This window comes from Gallinula chloropus (assembly GCF_964237585.1).
Source record: "Gallinula chloropus genome assembly, chromosome: 4".
NCBI lineage: Eukaryota > Metazoa > Chordata > Aves > Gruiformes > Rallidae > Gallinula > Gallinula chloropus.
Genome location: NC_140088.1, coordinates 11,109,278 through 11,121,695, shown reverse-complemented (window position 1 = coordinate 11,121,695; position 12,418 = coordinate 11,109,278). Strand labels below are relative to the sequence as shown.

The 12,418-nt window shown below is 37.3% G+C and overlaps 1 protein-coding gene across 4 annotated transcripts in view; it reads right to left on the bottom strand.

Moving 5' to 3' along the window:
* NOVA1 (NOVA alternative splicing regulator 1) overlaps positions 1 to 12,181 on the bottom strand; it is a gene marked incomplete at both ends in the record, with an annotated part of 139,925 nt that extends 127,744 nt beyond the window's left edge. For 3 of the 4 annotated variants that reach the window (XM_084262693.1, XM_084262694.1, XM_084262695.1), the window contains 2 exons: positions 9,999 to 10,142; positions 12,046 to 12,181. In XM_084262693.1, the coding sequence (XP_084118819.1) occupies positions 9,999 to 10,142; positions 12,046 to 12,181 (280 nt within the window). Of the gene's footprint in view, positions 1 to 9,998; positions 10,143 to 12,045 lie in introns of those variants that run through there. The other variant, XR_014617233.1, reaches the window with a different exon arrangement.
* Between the last annotated feature and the right edge of the window lie 237 nt (positions 12,182 to 12,418).

Below are 12,418 nucleotides of genomic sequence, written 5' to 3'. Positions count from 1 at the left end.
TCCAGACAGCCAATGTAAAGTTGCCAAAATTTACAAGCAGAGTTTTCTTTACAGAAGAAAGCACACAAAAAGAATTTTGCATACGATGAATTTTAAATTCCTGGACTAGCCAACACTGAAAACATTTACACACCATCTTAATAAGTTATTCTGTCAAAAAAAGGACAAAAAGTAGATAAATAATGAGGAATTTCTTTTTTCCTCATTGTAAGCATAAACATGTGTGCTGGAGAAGGGAAAAATCAAGGTACTTATTTTACAATTATGGAAGACTAAATTTTGTGTCCTTCTCATGTCTGCGCCCTCCGAATCAGAAAGTGCTAAGGTAACGAAATGTGAAGGGCAGAACTGGAACTACTTCTGAACATCAAAAGCCAAGTTCTTTCAAATAGTAAGTGCTATAAAAACCATGAGCCACTGGAAAAGGTAATACAGAAACAAGAGAATGATTAGCTGCTGACCACAAAAGTACCATTTAAAATTAAAATAATGTTTTTATACCTAGCTAATTTCTAATTAAAACATTCACCTTGCTAGCACTGCCCACTCTATGTCTCTAACAACTGGAAGGTTATAAAACATTTGCATAAAATGAGGGTTTGAGGGTTTTTAAGAAGGACAGGAAACCTAAAGGAAGAAAAATATAGCGGACCATTTCATTGATTTTCTCATCAAGAATATGCAAGACTAAAGCTCTGAGGGTAGCAATTCATTGTGGAGTTTTACATACACATAAAAATACTGGGTTTAACAACCTATTTTAAAATCTACTAGACAAGGAACCATTTGTTTCCTTCTTGTAAAGGAAAGAACTCATGATGAACTTAAGTAAAATGAAGAGCTACTGCCTATACACGTTTTATAGATGCTCTTTCCTGTTCGGTCCTAAGAGTTTATCTGTTTGTCACACAAAATTTCATTTGGGATGAAATCATCAGAACAAAATTTAAATATTAACATATCAGGTCGGCACTTACTAGAACAGCTAGTCATAAATGTAGATCCATTCAGAACTAGACAGCTTAAAACTATAAAGTACATATTTTATTTTTGTTAAAAGCAGTGCAAATACTAGATGAGCACTTGGCATTACCAACCTAAACAAAACCACAATAACTTATAACCCTGGGAAAAAAAAACCAAAACAACCTTGCAAAGTTAACACTTCCTTTTTTCTATTTTGAGCGTTTCACTACACTAGAAATCAGATGTCAATTGCGGAAGGGTATTCCCAACAAACTGGCAGACTTAGGTGTGCTGCACTTCACAGTAAAACACTCAGGAGTTAGGAAGTGATATAAGGAGTTCCTGGGGGACCTGGTTTTTACATTAGATTGACAGAGTTGCCAAGTGTTCATCTAACGTAGTAAGTAGAAGACATACAAAGAATGAAGTGTGCAGACACATGCAAGACAGAAAACAAATCCCATACATGTTCTATGTCTAACACTGCTCATTACAACAACCCAATTTTCTATAAAGCTTTAAGGCATCCAGTAGCAGCGTTTCATTGCAGACCTTTGGAAATCAACACAGACAGAATGCTCGAAGAGCCTCTCTTGTTCCATAGAAGTTTTATTCAAATCCAGGTCAATAAAATGCTAAAAATCCACCTTTTTTTTTGTGTGTGTGTGTGTGTTCCTTGGGAAAATTATTGGTAGGCTGCCAGATTACAATGAAGCATAAGTATTCTATAACTCCCGCTCAATACTGCTGCCAAAATGGATGCTCAATACCTGCTGCAGCACCTGAATTGCTGCTCCTGCTATTACTACACACTATCCTACCTACACTCTGGCAATAGGAAATGCCAGATTACAGAGACGAGGATAAAATGTGAGCTTGATCTATCTGAGGCTTAATGTCGGCATATGGCCCAACTGGTCTTTCCTCCCCCTTCCCTCACAGCTATGACATTTCATTGCCCAATTCTTTGGGCATACACTCTGATAGTTTTAATTCCATAAGCATATTTGGATGTTCAACGAAGCCAACTGAATGGAAATGTGCCATTTCCTACTTTTCCAGGGCATGACTTTACATAAAGGTTTTCAATAATTTATTTTACCAAAAGAAAGACTCCACCATTGTAATTTTTCGTGTACAGTTTGAAAATCAGTGTTTAGAACACACTAGAAGGTGATAAATTGCTGCTGCCTCTGATTATCTGGTTCTCTACAAAAAATTTTCTTCCCCATGTTGTCAATGAAGAATCTAAAAAGAGCTAAAGTCATTACTTGAGAGTAAAATGAAATACATGTACATACAAGTCTTCCAAAAGCTTTGGAGGTGTGCACTATGGTTCTTGATTCAAGCAAACAGGTGCCACTCTATGAAGTGGGGGAAAATAGTAACAAATGTGTGAAGCTCTTTATGTGGGAACTTACAAGAGAGTTAAATGGCACTGAGCAAGGCACAAAAAGTGCTTTTAAAATAGAAACAAGGGAACATGCAGAGAACCTCAGTATCTAATTTAATTAATGATTGAGAATGCAAAGGCTCCAACTGGTGAAACATTAGCAGCAGCCATGAATTTCACTGTAGTTCTTTATAACAAGTAATCTTACCTGAGTGATTCTCAAAAAAATGTCAACACATCGATTGTATTTTTCATCTGATCCTGTCAATGCTGAGATGACAGGCCCTGCAGGATGCAGTGAGAGATCAATGATGAAAAACAGATGTTTAGTCTTTCACAATCAAAACCTACAAGACCAGGCAAACATGAAATTTTGTTTGAGATTGATGCTGCTTTATATCCAAAAAATGCTAACAGAAGCAGACAAGGTTATCTCTTCCTCCTTTACAAGAATCTGACCCCAGACTATTCATATCACTAGCATATAACTTTAAACCAGGTCCCTAATATATTATTCTTTCAAGTGACCTCTAGTAGTATAACTACTTATTTACATCAGCTTTGTCATACATCAACCTATGTTCTCTAGCCTTTTATGAAGGAGACAATTTTGTCCATCAATTAAGCAGGACATTAAAGCTTACAGAAAATGCATTGCAATTCACAAGTCAAGAAGAGCATTGCTCGTAGCTAGCTCAACCAAAGACTGATAAATTAATATTCAAAAGTTACAAAGGCATACTAGCATTGAAAAGTTGGGATCTGACTTCCATAGACATGCTTCCAAATCCTGTCTTAAACTGACAGTTCAATCAGACCAGTTAAGTATCTGCAAGTGAATTTTCATTCTTGGCTATAATCAAGAACAGCACGCTTCATATTAAGTAAACCCCAATCAGATTCAACCATACCTAATTCTCAAACGTGTTAAAGTAAAAACAAGTTAATATGGTGGGATAGGAACTTAGCTTATTATGTGTTAAAATATTTAGTATGTCTATAAAATACAGGGGAAATATAAAACAGTATCCTGACAATAATTTCTCTATTTTTAAATCAAAATACAGCCAATGTAGTTAATCCTCCTAATACTATGAATAATCACAAACTGGAATGCAAATACTGCTGAAACCAAAACAAAAATAAGATAGAATAGAATTTTACAAGTCTAATGCAACATTTAAAATATCTCTAGGCTAAAATCCTGTTTGATATTCCCTTGGAGGTATGAAAAAACAGAATGGCCCCGAATACCAGGGTGAATGTAAAGATCCTGATACTTTCCTGAAGCAGTGTCATGCAATCAGGAAGAAGATAGCTGTGTATCTGCAGTACATTAATAGTCTCACACACACAGAGCACACTCATTTATTCCAACAACCAAACACCAAAATTCATATTTTATCTGTTCCAATGTTACTAGAAATCCTTAAAAGAATCACATGACCACACTAGCCAGCATGAGTGCCAAGCATACCTCACTACAGAGCATATACTATGGTCCAACAGAAATTCATACCAGGCATGAACAATATAACTCTTTTCCTTTACAGACAATTTTGTCTGTTGTCAGAATAAACACAAATATTTTTGCTAGGTCCACTATAATGGTGGCATTTCAAAAACAGATTTATCAGCTTCATTACCACACAGATATATTTGATAAACAGGAAAAAATGTATCACAGTTTTAGATTGAAGTACATTAAGAATTTTTAGACTAGTGTCAAACAAATCCAATTAGAAAACCAAAAGGCCTACCTAGGAACACAACCATCAATAAGAGTCAAAAAAGCAGCCTTTCCATTTCTAGTATGTATTGCGTTTTATACCATGACGCTGCAGCCTCTGAGGGTCAGATTAATTAAGATCAACAGCAGCTGCAGTGCAACGTGAGAAGCACACTGCCACAGCTCTCACCAGTCTAGCCCAATTACCTGCAGCATTCCAACACTGGACAACTGAAAACTACCACACTCCTTACCAAGTCATAATCTCCTACTGGCATACTGATAAATGTTAAAAAGCAAACTAACCTCTTTTAAGATGGACTGCAAAGCTGACTGCACCTGCTGCAGGATTCAGTGATGAGTCCCAGAGAGATGTTTGCCACTCAAATCTTTACAGATGTTGCTTAACTTTGTACTAGGGCAGTGTCCAAAGACAGAAACAAGACAGAAATCAGGAGCAAGCTCTCCTCCCAAATCCCTCTGTGCTCCATTTCTAAAAGCCAGTCTGGCAAATTCACTAAATCCAAGATCTTCTTCCCTGGATGAAGAGCTATCAATCACTGACAAAATAAATCCTGTGGTCAGCTACTGGGGATAATATCTAAGTTAATGCAATTAAAGAACAAACAAAATCAAAGAGTATTTGAAAAAGTTACTGCTTGTTACAGGTTACAATCATTAAGAAAAGCAAGACCATGTTTCCTTTACTGTGCAAAGGAGAAGTGAAAACAATTAAAAGATTCAGGTATTGCTTGTTTTTTTTTTTAAATATTAGCTCCGAGACCTATGTTTTGACAAGCAGTCACTAAAGCTTCAGTCTATCTGCAAAATACCATCAATGTATTGTATGGAAATTTTGAACTGTCAAAGACAAAAATACAAAGTTTTCATCGCATACCATCTTCAGCTATTTTTGTTATGTTTTGCTGTCTCTTTTTTTCCAGAATATATGAGTCAAGAAAATAGGTATTCTTGGTGAATAATTGCTTTACAGAAATTCCAACTTTATAAAAAAAACCCAGTACTCTTACTAGAAGCACTTTCATCTACATAAATTTTCTAATCTACTGAGAATCATTTGGTTTTCAATTATATTGAAAACTATACAAAACATAAGTAGTTGAAAATTATTAAATATGGCATTTCCCTGTGATAACAGCCATCCTTACTTTGTTCTTTATATAATTGGTCTCTATGATATATTAACATTATACTAGCAATTCCAAATCTATCACAATTTGTTTTAAGCTTTCCTTATACAAAACAAAGACACAGCACTTGTCAAAGTTTATTCACTTAACATGAATAGATCCCCACATGTAGAAGAAAGCAGTCCAGAATTTCTAGCTAAAATTCCACTCAAAATTGCTATAGGCCTACTAAATGAGTAGCTAGTACACTGGGTGAGTTGGATATTTAAGAATCTCAAGATTGTATCGAGTTACATATTCAGTTTCAACTTCCTTTTAAATGTAAAATACTGAGGATCTTTTGGCTAACAAGCTAACTTTTTTTATTCTGTTCCAGTAACCAGGCAACAGACAACTGTCCAACTGAGAATTATCTCTCCGAACAGCTGGCAATCAACACTTGGGGGGTTTTAGTGGTTGGCCTTTTTTTTTTTTTTTTTTAAACTAGTAGAAAGATCAGTAATTCCAGTGATTATTTTACAAGCCTCCACAGCTCTGGGTTCCACCTCTGAAATCTCTACTCACTATTTAATCATTTCCTCAGTGCCACTATCCCCAAAATTACTCATAAGAGTAAATGTTTACAACAATCTGAACATCGTAGATATATACTTAAAGAGATCTCAATTATCTAAAACTAACACTTTAGGAAAAAAGTATCAAGAATAAAAGCAAGATGCATTTATTGATGTATGACAAACCACCCTCAAAGCATGACAACAGGTAATATCTCTCAATATTCTTGCTTTTAACTCCATTAACCTTTTTTCTCTTCCATAGTTAAACAGTATTTCACTTCCACATTGTTTCAGGTGTTGATTTTTAAAATAGATTATTTTCCCTACTAGACTTCAGGGGTTTTTTAAGAGTTATTATATAAAGGAAATAATAATGCTGAACTAAACTTGATATATTACACCTTTCCCCTTCCTAACAATTTAATAGGAGCAATGAAGCTAGAAAGTGAACTTATTAATTATAAATTCCTGTAAATGTGTTACGTACACATCCAATGCATTTGAAACATTTTTAAAAGCCAGAATAAGAGAATTTTCAAAAAGGCACATGCACAAAGACTAGCTAGTCTTCCTGTAATACATGAATGTTTAAAAAAAACCCTGATGTTTTATGCTTGAATATCTCAAATACAAGTCACTTTGTAAAAATAACATAGCCACGCAACACTTCATACACTGTCTACACAAGAGAGGAAACTCCCATCTTTTGTGTTCCCCAAACATTTAGATCACTACTGATCAGAAATCTCCTATAAAAACAGCATAGCTAACCTATTGTTAAAAGCAGTAAAACCTTATCCCCATTTCATTATGTTTTTATTAATCTCTCCTCTTAATATGATCTAATTTCAGTACACATATGACTTCATATTCCAAGAAATTGAAAAACACTGACCGAGCTCAAATTCACTCAAGCCCCAAGTTCAGACCAGGCAAGATCCTGTTGCAAGATAAACACCATGATGCGATGTAACATAATTTTGTGCGTGTGTGTGCACGTGTGTGTATGTGAGAGACTGGGGCAGGAGCACAGAAAGGGAGAGCAAGAGTGCATTAGAGAGAAAGCAAACAAGCGAGAGTGCACGCCAGCATTTGCAACGGAAAAAAATACATATGTCCAGAGTAGTTTTCAGTCCAGTGCTCACTACAATTCAGAAATGAGAAACGGACAAGACAATGAGAGCTTAATACAACAGAAATGCTGACTCTGTCTTAATAGTATCCAAAATAAAAGTATACATTAAAAGATCTTCACGGAACAACCACTTTTTTTAATGAAGTTCACTTCATTAAAGTAGCATGGCTACATCTGTATTTAAAATTTTGACCAGAACCTACTAGTCAATACACACTCTGTAGTTCTCTGCAGAAAGGATCAGGCACCATTAAGTTTAAAAGTAGGCCATCTTTTGGCATTTTAATTCCTTTTCCACTAATCTAGGGGGACAAGCCTGACCAGAAAGAATCAGGGATATTCTAAGCACAATAACCATAGTCAAATTGCAGAAGTCCAGACAATTAGAAAAAGTCAGCTGGTAACCTGAAAAGAGAACAGTAAGTTGTATACTCAAAAAATATGACTGTAGTGGACAGTGAAGTATTTATATACTGCTGCTTATTTTGTAAACTAAAATGTTCAGCACAAAACTGGTTTATGCTTCAATTTCTTGTAATTAGAGGCTGCAATTTAATTCTTCAGTAATTATGTCACCTTTTGATGCACAAAAATAATTCCAACAGAAATCAGTCTGCATACTGAAGTCCTATATCACAGAGAGGAAAAAAAAAACAGAACACTATTAGATCATAGAAACTACTCATGACTTCTGTATTACAACCAACTTCCTCCTTTCCAAACAGGAACTTTCCCAGACTGTGCTAGAACTTTTCAGGAATACAGAAAAGTTTCACAAAGCTTCTACGAGAGAACATTCCACAGCAAAATATACATTAAACACATTTATAGTCAGAAGCATCAGAGGCATGGACTAAATAACTTCTATAAGGAAACAGAATCATTGTTGAAGAAACTTTGTAAGAAAAATAAAATATATCTTTATATTAGCAACTTCACAAGGTTTGTATTCCTTAATGCCATATGAGTCTGAGAATCTGGAAGAAACCCAAAAGCCATCAGCACAGGGAATGCCAGGACCTCCAAAAATTCCATGGGCTGTTGGTCAAACGCAAACAGAAAGACTAACAAAAGCTAGCCATGCTGGAACCCATTTCTCATCCCTGTTCGATGCTCTAGCAGGTATCAGTCAACAACTTCCTTAAAACACTCATCTTTTTTTTATACAACACAACACGACTGCAAATTCAAAGCACACTGGAACTTCATTTGCACCTGTTACAGTGAAACTGCTTGAGCCTCACTGCCCTAGTTATTTATATTATTGCTACTGATTTTAAGAGACAATGCTTTGGTCGCAAGCGGTTTTACTCACATCATTCCAGCTTGCTAAATTTTTCAAAGATTCTACTGCTACCACTGCCTTATCTTTACAATTTACTACACGAAAAAATATGTAATTCTGATTTAATCAGAACACAGAAGACCTATGCTAGAGCAGTGAACAAAAGATCTAATCTTTTGAGCGTCCTTTCCGAATGAGTGTAAATAAACTCTAGTAAAATGAAAAGACTTGTAATTTGGTATTTGGATTATTCTTCATAAACACCAATTTTCTGTAACATCCTTGCATATCTGATACCACCTCATGTATAATGCAGAAAATCTATTTCATTTTCATCTATTGACAGTGAATTTAATTTACTATTGCGGCTCTTTACCCAGATTATGTTATTAATTCTGCAATCAGGCTCTTTTGAATGCTTTTATTTCTTCCAAGAGTTTTCACAATTCTACATTGATTTTATTTCCCCCACCCTAACATACCTTTCAAAATAAAAGACCATTTTTTCTAACTTTCTAAAGAAAATAAAAATAAATAAAAGGACAACAAGCATCTAATCACAAACTGTATCTTTCAACATGAAAAATCTACATGCATCGCCATAACCTTTAGCATTCTAGTATATATAAACTAGACTTATGAAGGAGATGTACAACAGGTGCATTAAAGTTTCCACATCAAAAATCATCATTGTAAATAGACCACAATACCTTCAATTAAAAAATTATCCACTTCTGCCTGACACTGAAGTTCGAGGTTAAGAAAACTAAATGCTCCAGTGTTAAGTGTTCTGTTTACATCCATAACAACTGTCTTTACTATTTTGTAGAATTCAGTCATCTTGTTAAGATAAAATGCAAAGCAGCTCATTTTTCCAACAGAAGAGTCGGAAAGAGCTAGTCAATTTAACTCGAAATCACCAGTTATTCTTCAAAAATAATAAAATCAAAAGAGAATGACAGATACACTATTATTTTGCATCAGTTTTTAAAGTCCTCTGGAACAAACTTTAACTACAGAATTCTGATGTGTTTGTCTTTAGAAAAAACGATTCTTCAATTGCAGAAGATAAAATCTTGTATATCATTATGAAAGAGTCCCTCTTAAATCTTATAAAGGAGAAATTCTAACTCTGTCATTTATTTTTGTTATACGCAAATTTTAAAAACTTTTCTTGCGCATTAATGCAGTTGATATAAAACCCTCATTTCTTTCTTCATCAAAAGTATTTCACTTCTATTATAGAGTTTGCTTCCACCATCACGATAAACATAAAGAATATCTAAAGAGCAGCACTTGTCCTCTTTACTTCACTCCAGAGCCAGTGAACAAAGCAGTGAAGCAGAAAGAAGGTACATAATGGATTTAAAGTAAATGGCCCATTCTTTAAGAGGCGCCTCTCATTTTTACTCATTCTAGCTTAATTGTCATTACAATGTCTGGAAACTTCAAACGAACAATTATTTTTACACCAGCTGGCAAGTTGGTTCCTTAAAGCTGGATTTATTTTTATTTTAAACTAAAAAACAAAGCAATCAAAATGTTAATGAAAATATTCTTTTGCAGAAACGTTGTAAACATCTCTAAACATATTTCAAGGCGTTAGTGCCCAGTCCGTTCCATACAGAACATTTTTATTCACTGTTGCACTCTGTAACATACTTTTCTGAGAAATAATGCTTCCAGCTGCACTAGAAGCTTAGTCAATATATGAAACATACTGGCATGTACATACATCCCATAGGATTTCAAAATAAAGAATTGGCTAATTTTTGCACCTACCTGGGTAAAAATCTTTGGATTTAGACAGCTTGATGGTGGCCCCAGTCTCTTTCTGCAACTGAACAATTGTCTGTCCTCCCTTCCCAATTATAGATCCAGCAGCATAACTAGGTATGAGGACCTTTAGAAAATACTGGCCATCCTCTGAAAAATTGAGATATGCATGGTTAATATGGCTTACAAAGTTTGATTTTTCCTCCCCAAACCCACAAATAAACAGAACGCTACATCTTTAAACTCATCCAGTAATTCATGCATTTACACCTAACCAGTTGCGTCATTCTACAAGACGTGATTAGGCTATACCGTTGATATTTTAAAATGTGCATGTTTATTATGAGAAAATTGAAGAACCAGCTCTTTCACCATCCAGTGAAAGAGTAATATCCAAATTATATTATCAAAGGTAGATATTTTTTTTCTTCCCCAATGCTACCTACTACATGCAGAAATGATTGGACCCCTTTAAAAAAAAAATGAAGCCCTGCACGAAAACGTGCCTAGCGACAACTACAACCTTACTTGAAAATTTTGCAAAAGAAATGCCAAAACTAAGAAGGAATGAATTGTAAATTCTGATGGGCTATTTGTTTGTCATTAGCAAACACATGAGAATAGCAATTAGCTATTGCCTGCATTCTTCTTAAGTGAGCAAAACGACTACTCTGCTACCAAATAACCCACCCAAAATGTGGGGTTTTATTCCAAGCATTTCAGCCACTGCCAAGAAAACAACTCAACGTTGGTGCGGGTAAAATCACTTGCCTAAGTAATCCTGATGTATTCCTTTAGCACTTCTTAAGCGACAATGATCTCTTTTAAGCTCATTAATTAAAGGACATTAAGAAGAATTTTTCCCAATTGATCAAAAGCCTAAGTCACTTATTTTAAATACACTTAAAAGGTGACGAGATAGACAATACCAGTCTTCTACCCACCACTGGTGTTAAAAGCACACAATCGGAAGAGGAAAAAAATACATTTAATGAATTGAGGGAGAAGATAAAAAAGGATTCCCAGTCAGATTCGGCAACTGCACAATTGCCTTGTGCCTTCACCCCACAGCTAAATCCAGCTACACTGAAGGCTAAGGACCTTCCGTAACGGGCTCCGAAAAAGTGCAAGACAATAAGGGTCTGCTGGTTCCCCAGGCTTAGTCTCTCGCTTGTAATTAAGGCAACGTCCCATTGGCATGGACATAAAGATTTTTTATCGTGAAACCTGTTTCGCCAAGTTGGGTTTTCTTTCTTTGGTTTTTTTGTTTTCTTTTTCCCCTAAGCAGAAGGAAGGATCCCAGTTCACCTCCCTTCTCTTATTCGAGACTATCAGCGTCTCAAGAAGTGCCCGTGTGTGACAGCCGTGCCCACCCGTATTCACATAGCTGGCTGAACCATGCACTATGTGCAGCCAGCCCGCTGCTCTTAATATTGGGCAAATAAATTCACCTCTGCCTCGGTGCATTGTTATGACGACTCCAGTGCAAACGGATAGAGGAGATGCTGGTCCCGTTATAACTCATCTCCTCCAGGAAGAGCAGGATGTTAACTAGCGAGTACCCGCAGCCGAGAGGCGACTCCCCCCCGCCACCGGCCAGCCCTCGCCCCCAGCACGACAAACACACGCCGTGTATGCGCTGACAATAGAAGTGAGGCCAAGGAGGAGGAAAACGCACGGCAAGGCTGAAATTCAACTTGCAACGCAGAGGATGTGGAAGGAGGAAAGTGCGTTTGCCGTCTCCTTCCAGCTGCCATTTATTTTCGCCCATCGTTAAACGGGTGAGGGAGATGGCTAGGCTGCAGAAGCCCCTTGTGCTCCCGCCTAGTCTCCGTAGGGTCACGGCTGTGCAGCCCCAGCGTGGATATTAAATAAAAAGACCGGTAGATGCTGAAAACCGACGCCATTTTGATGAATGATAACATTAGAGAAATGGGAATGTTTGGGGGGGAAAGAGGGGGAGGCAGGCAGGTAGGGAAGCGGAGAGGTGGGTGGGTTGGGCGGGGGGGGGGGGGGGGGGTTGGGGGGGGGAGGTGACAGAGGATATACCCACCGCCCGTGTTGGTCCTCTTGGTGCTGCCGGCTTCGGGGGGGGCTTCAAGCGGTCTTTTCCGGGAGTCCGGCGGGTCCAGGTCTATGGGAACCCCGGTGTGGGTCCCGTTCTGCTGGATGGGAGCTGCCGCCATCATGTTTGCTGCTGCTCGGAGGAGAATTGTCTCTTCCCTTCTGTGGTGGGGGGGCAGGGAGGGAAGGGGGGAGGAGGAGGAGGAGGAGAGGAGGAGGAGGAGGAGGAAGGGGGAGGAGAAGGAGGGGAGTGGGCTCGTCCCGTTCTCTTGTCCTTTTCGAAAATGTAGAGCCAAGCTTGGGATTGTCGAGGATGCTGCGCGCCTTGTTTATCTGGCACCCAGGGGGAGGGAAGGGAAAGG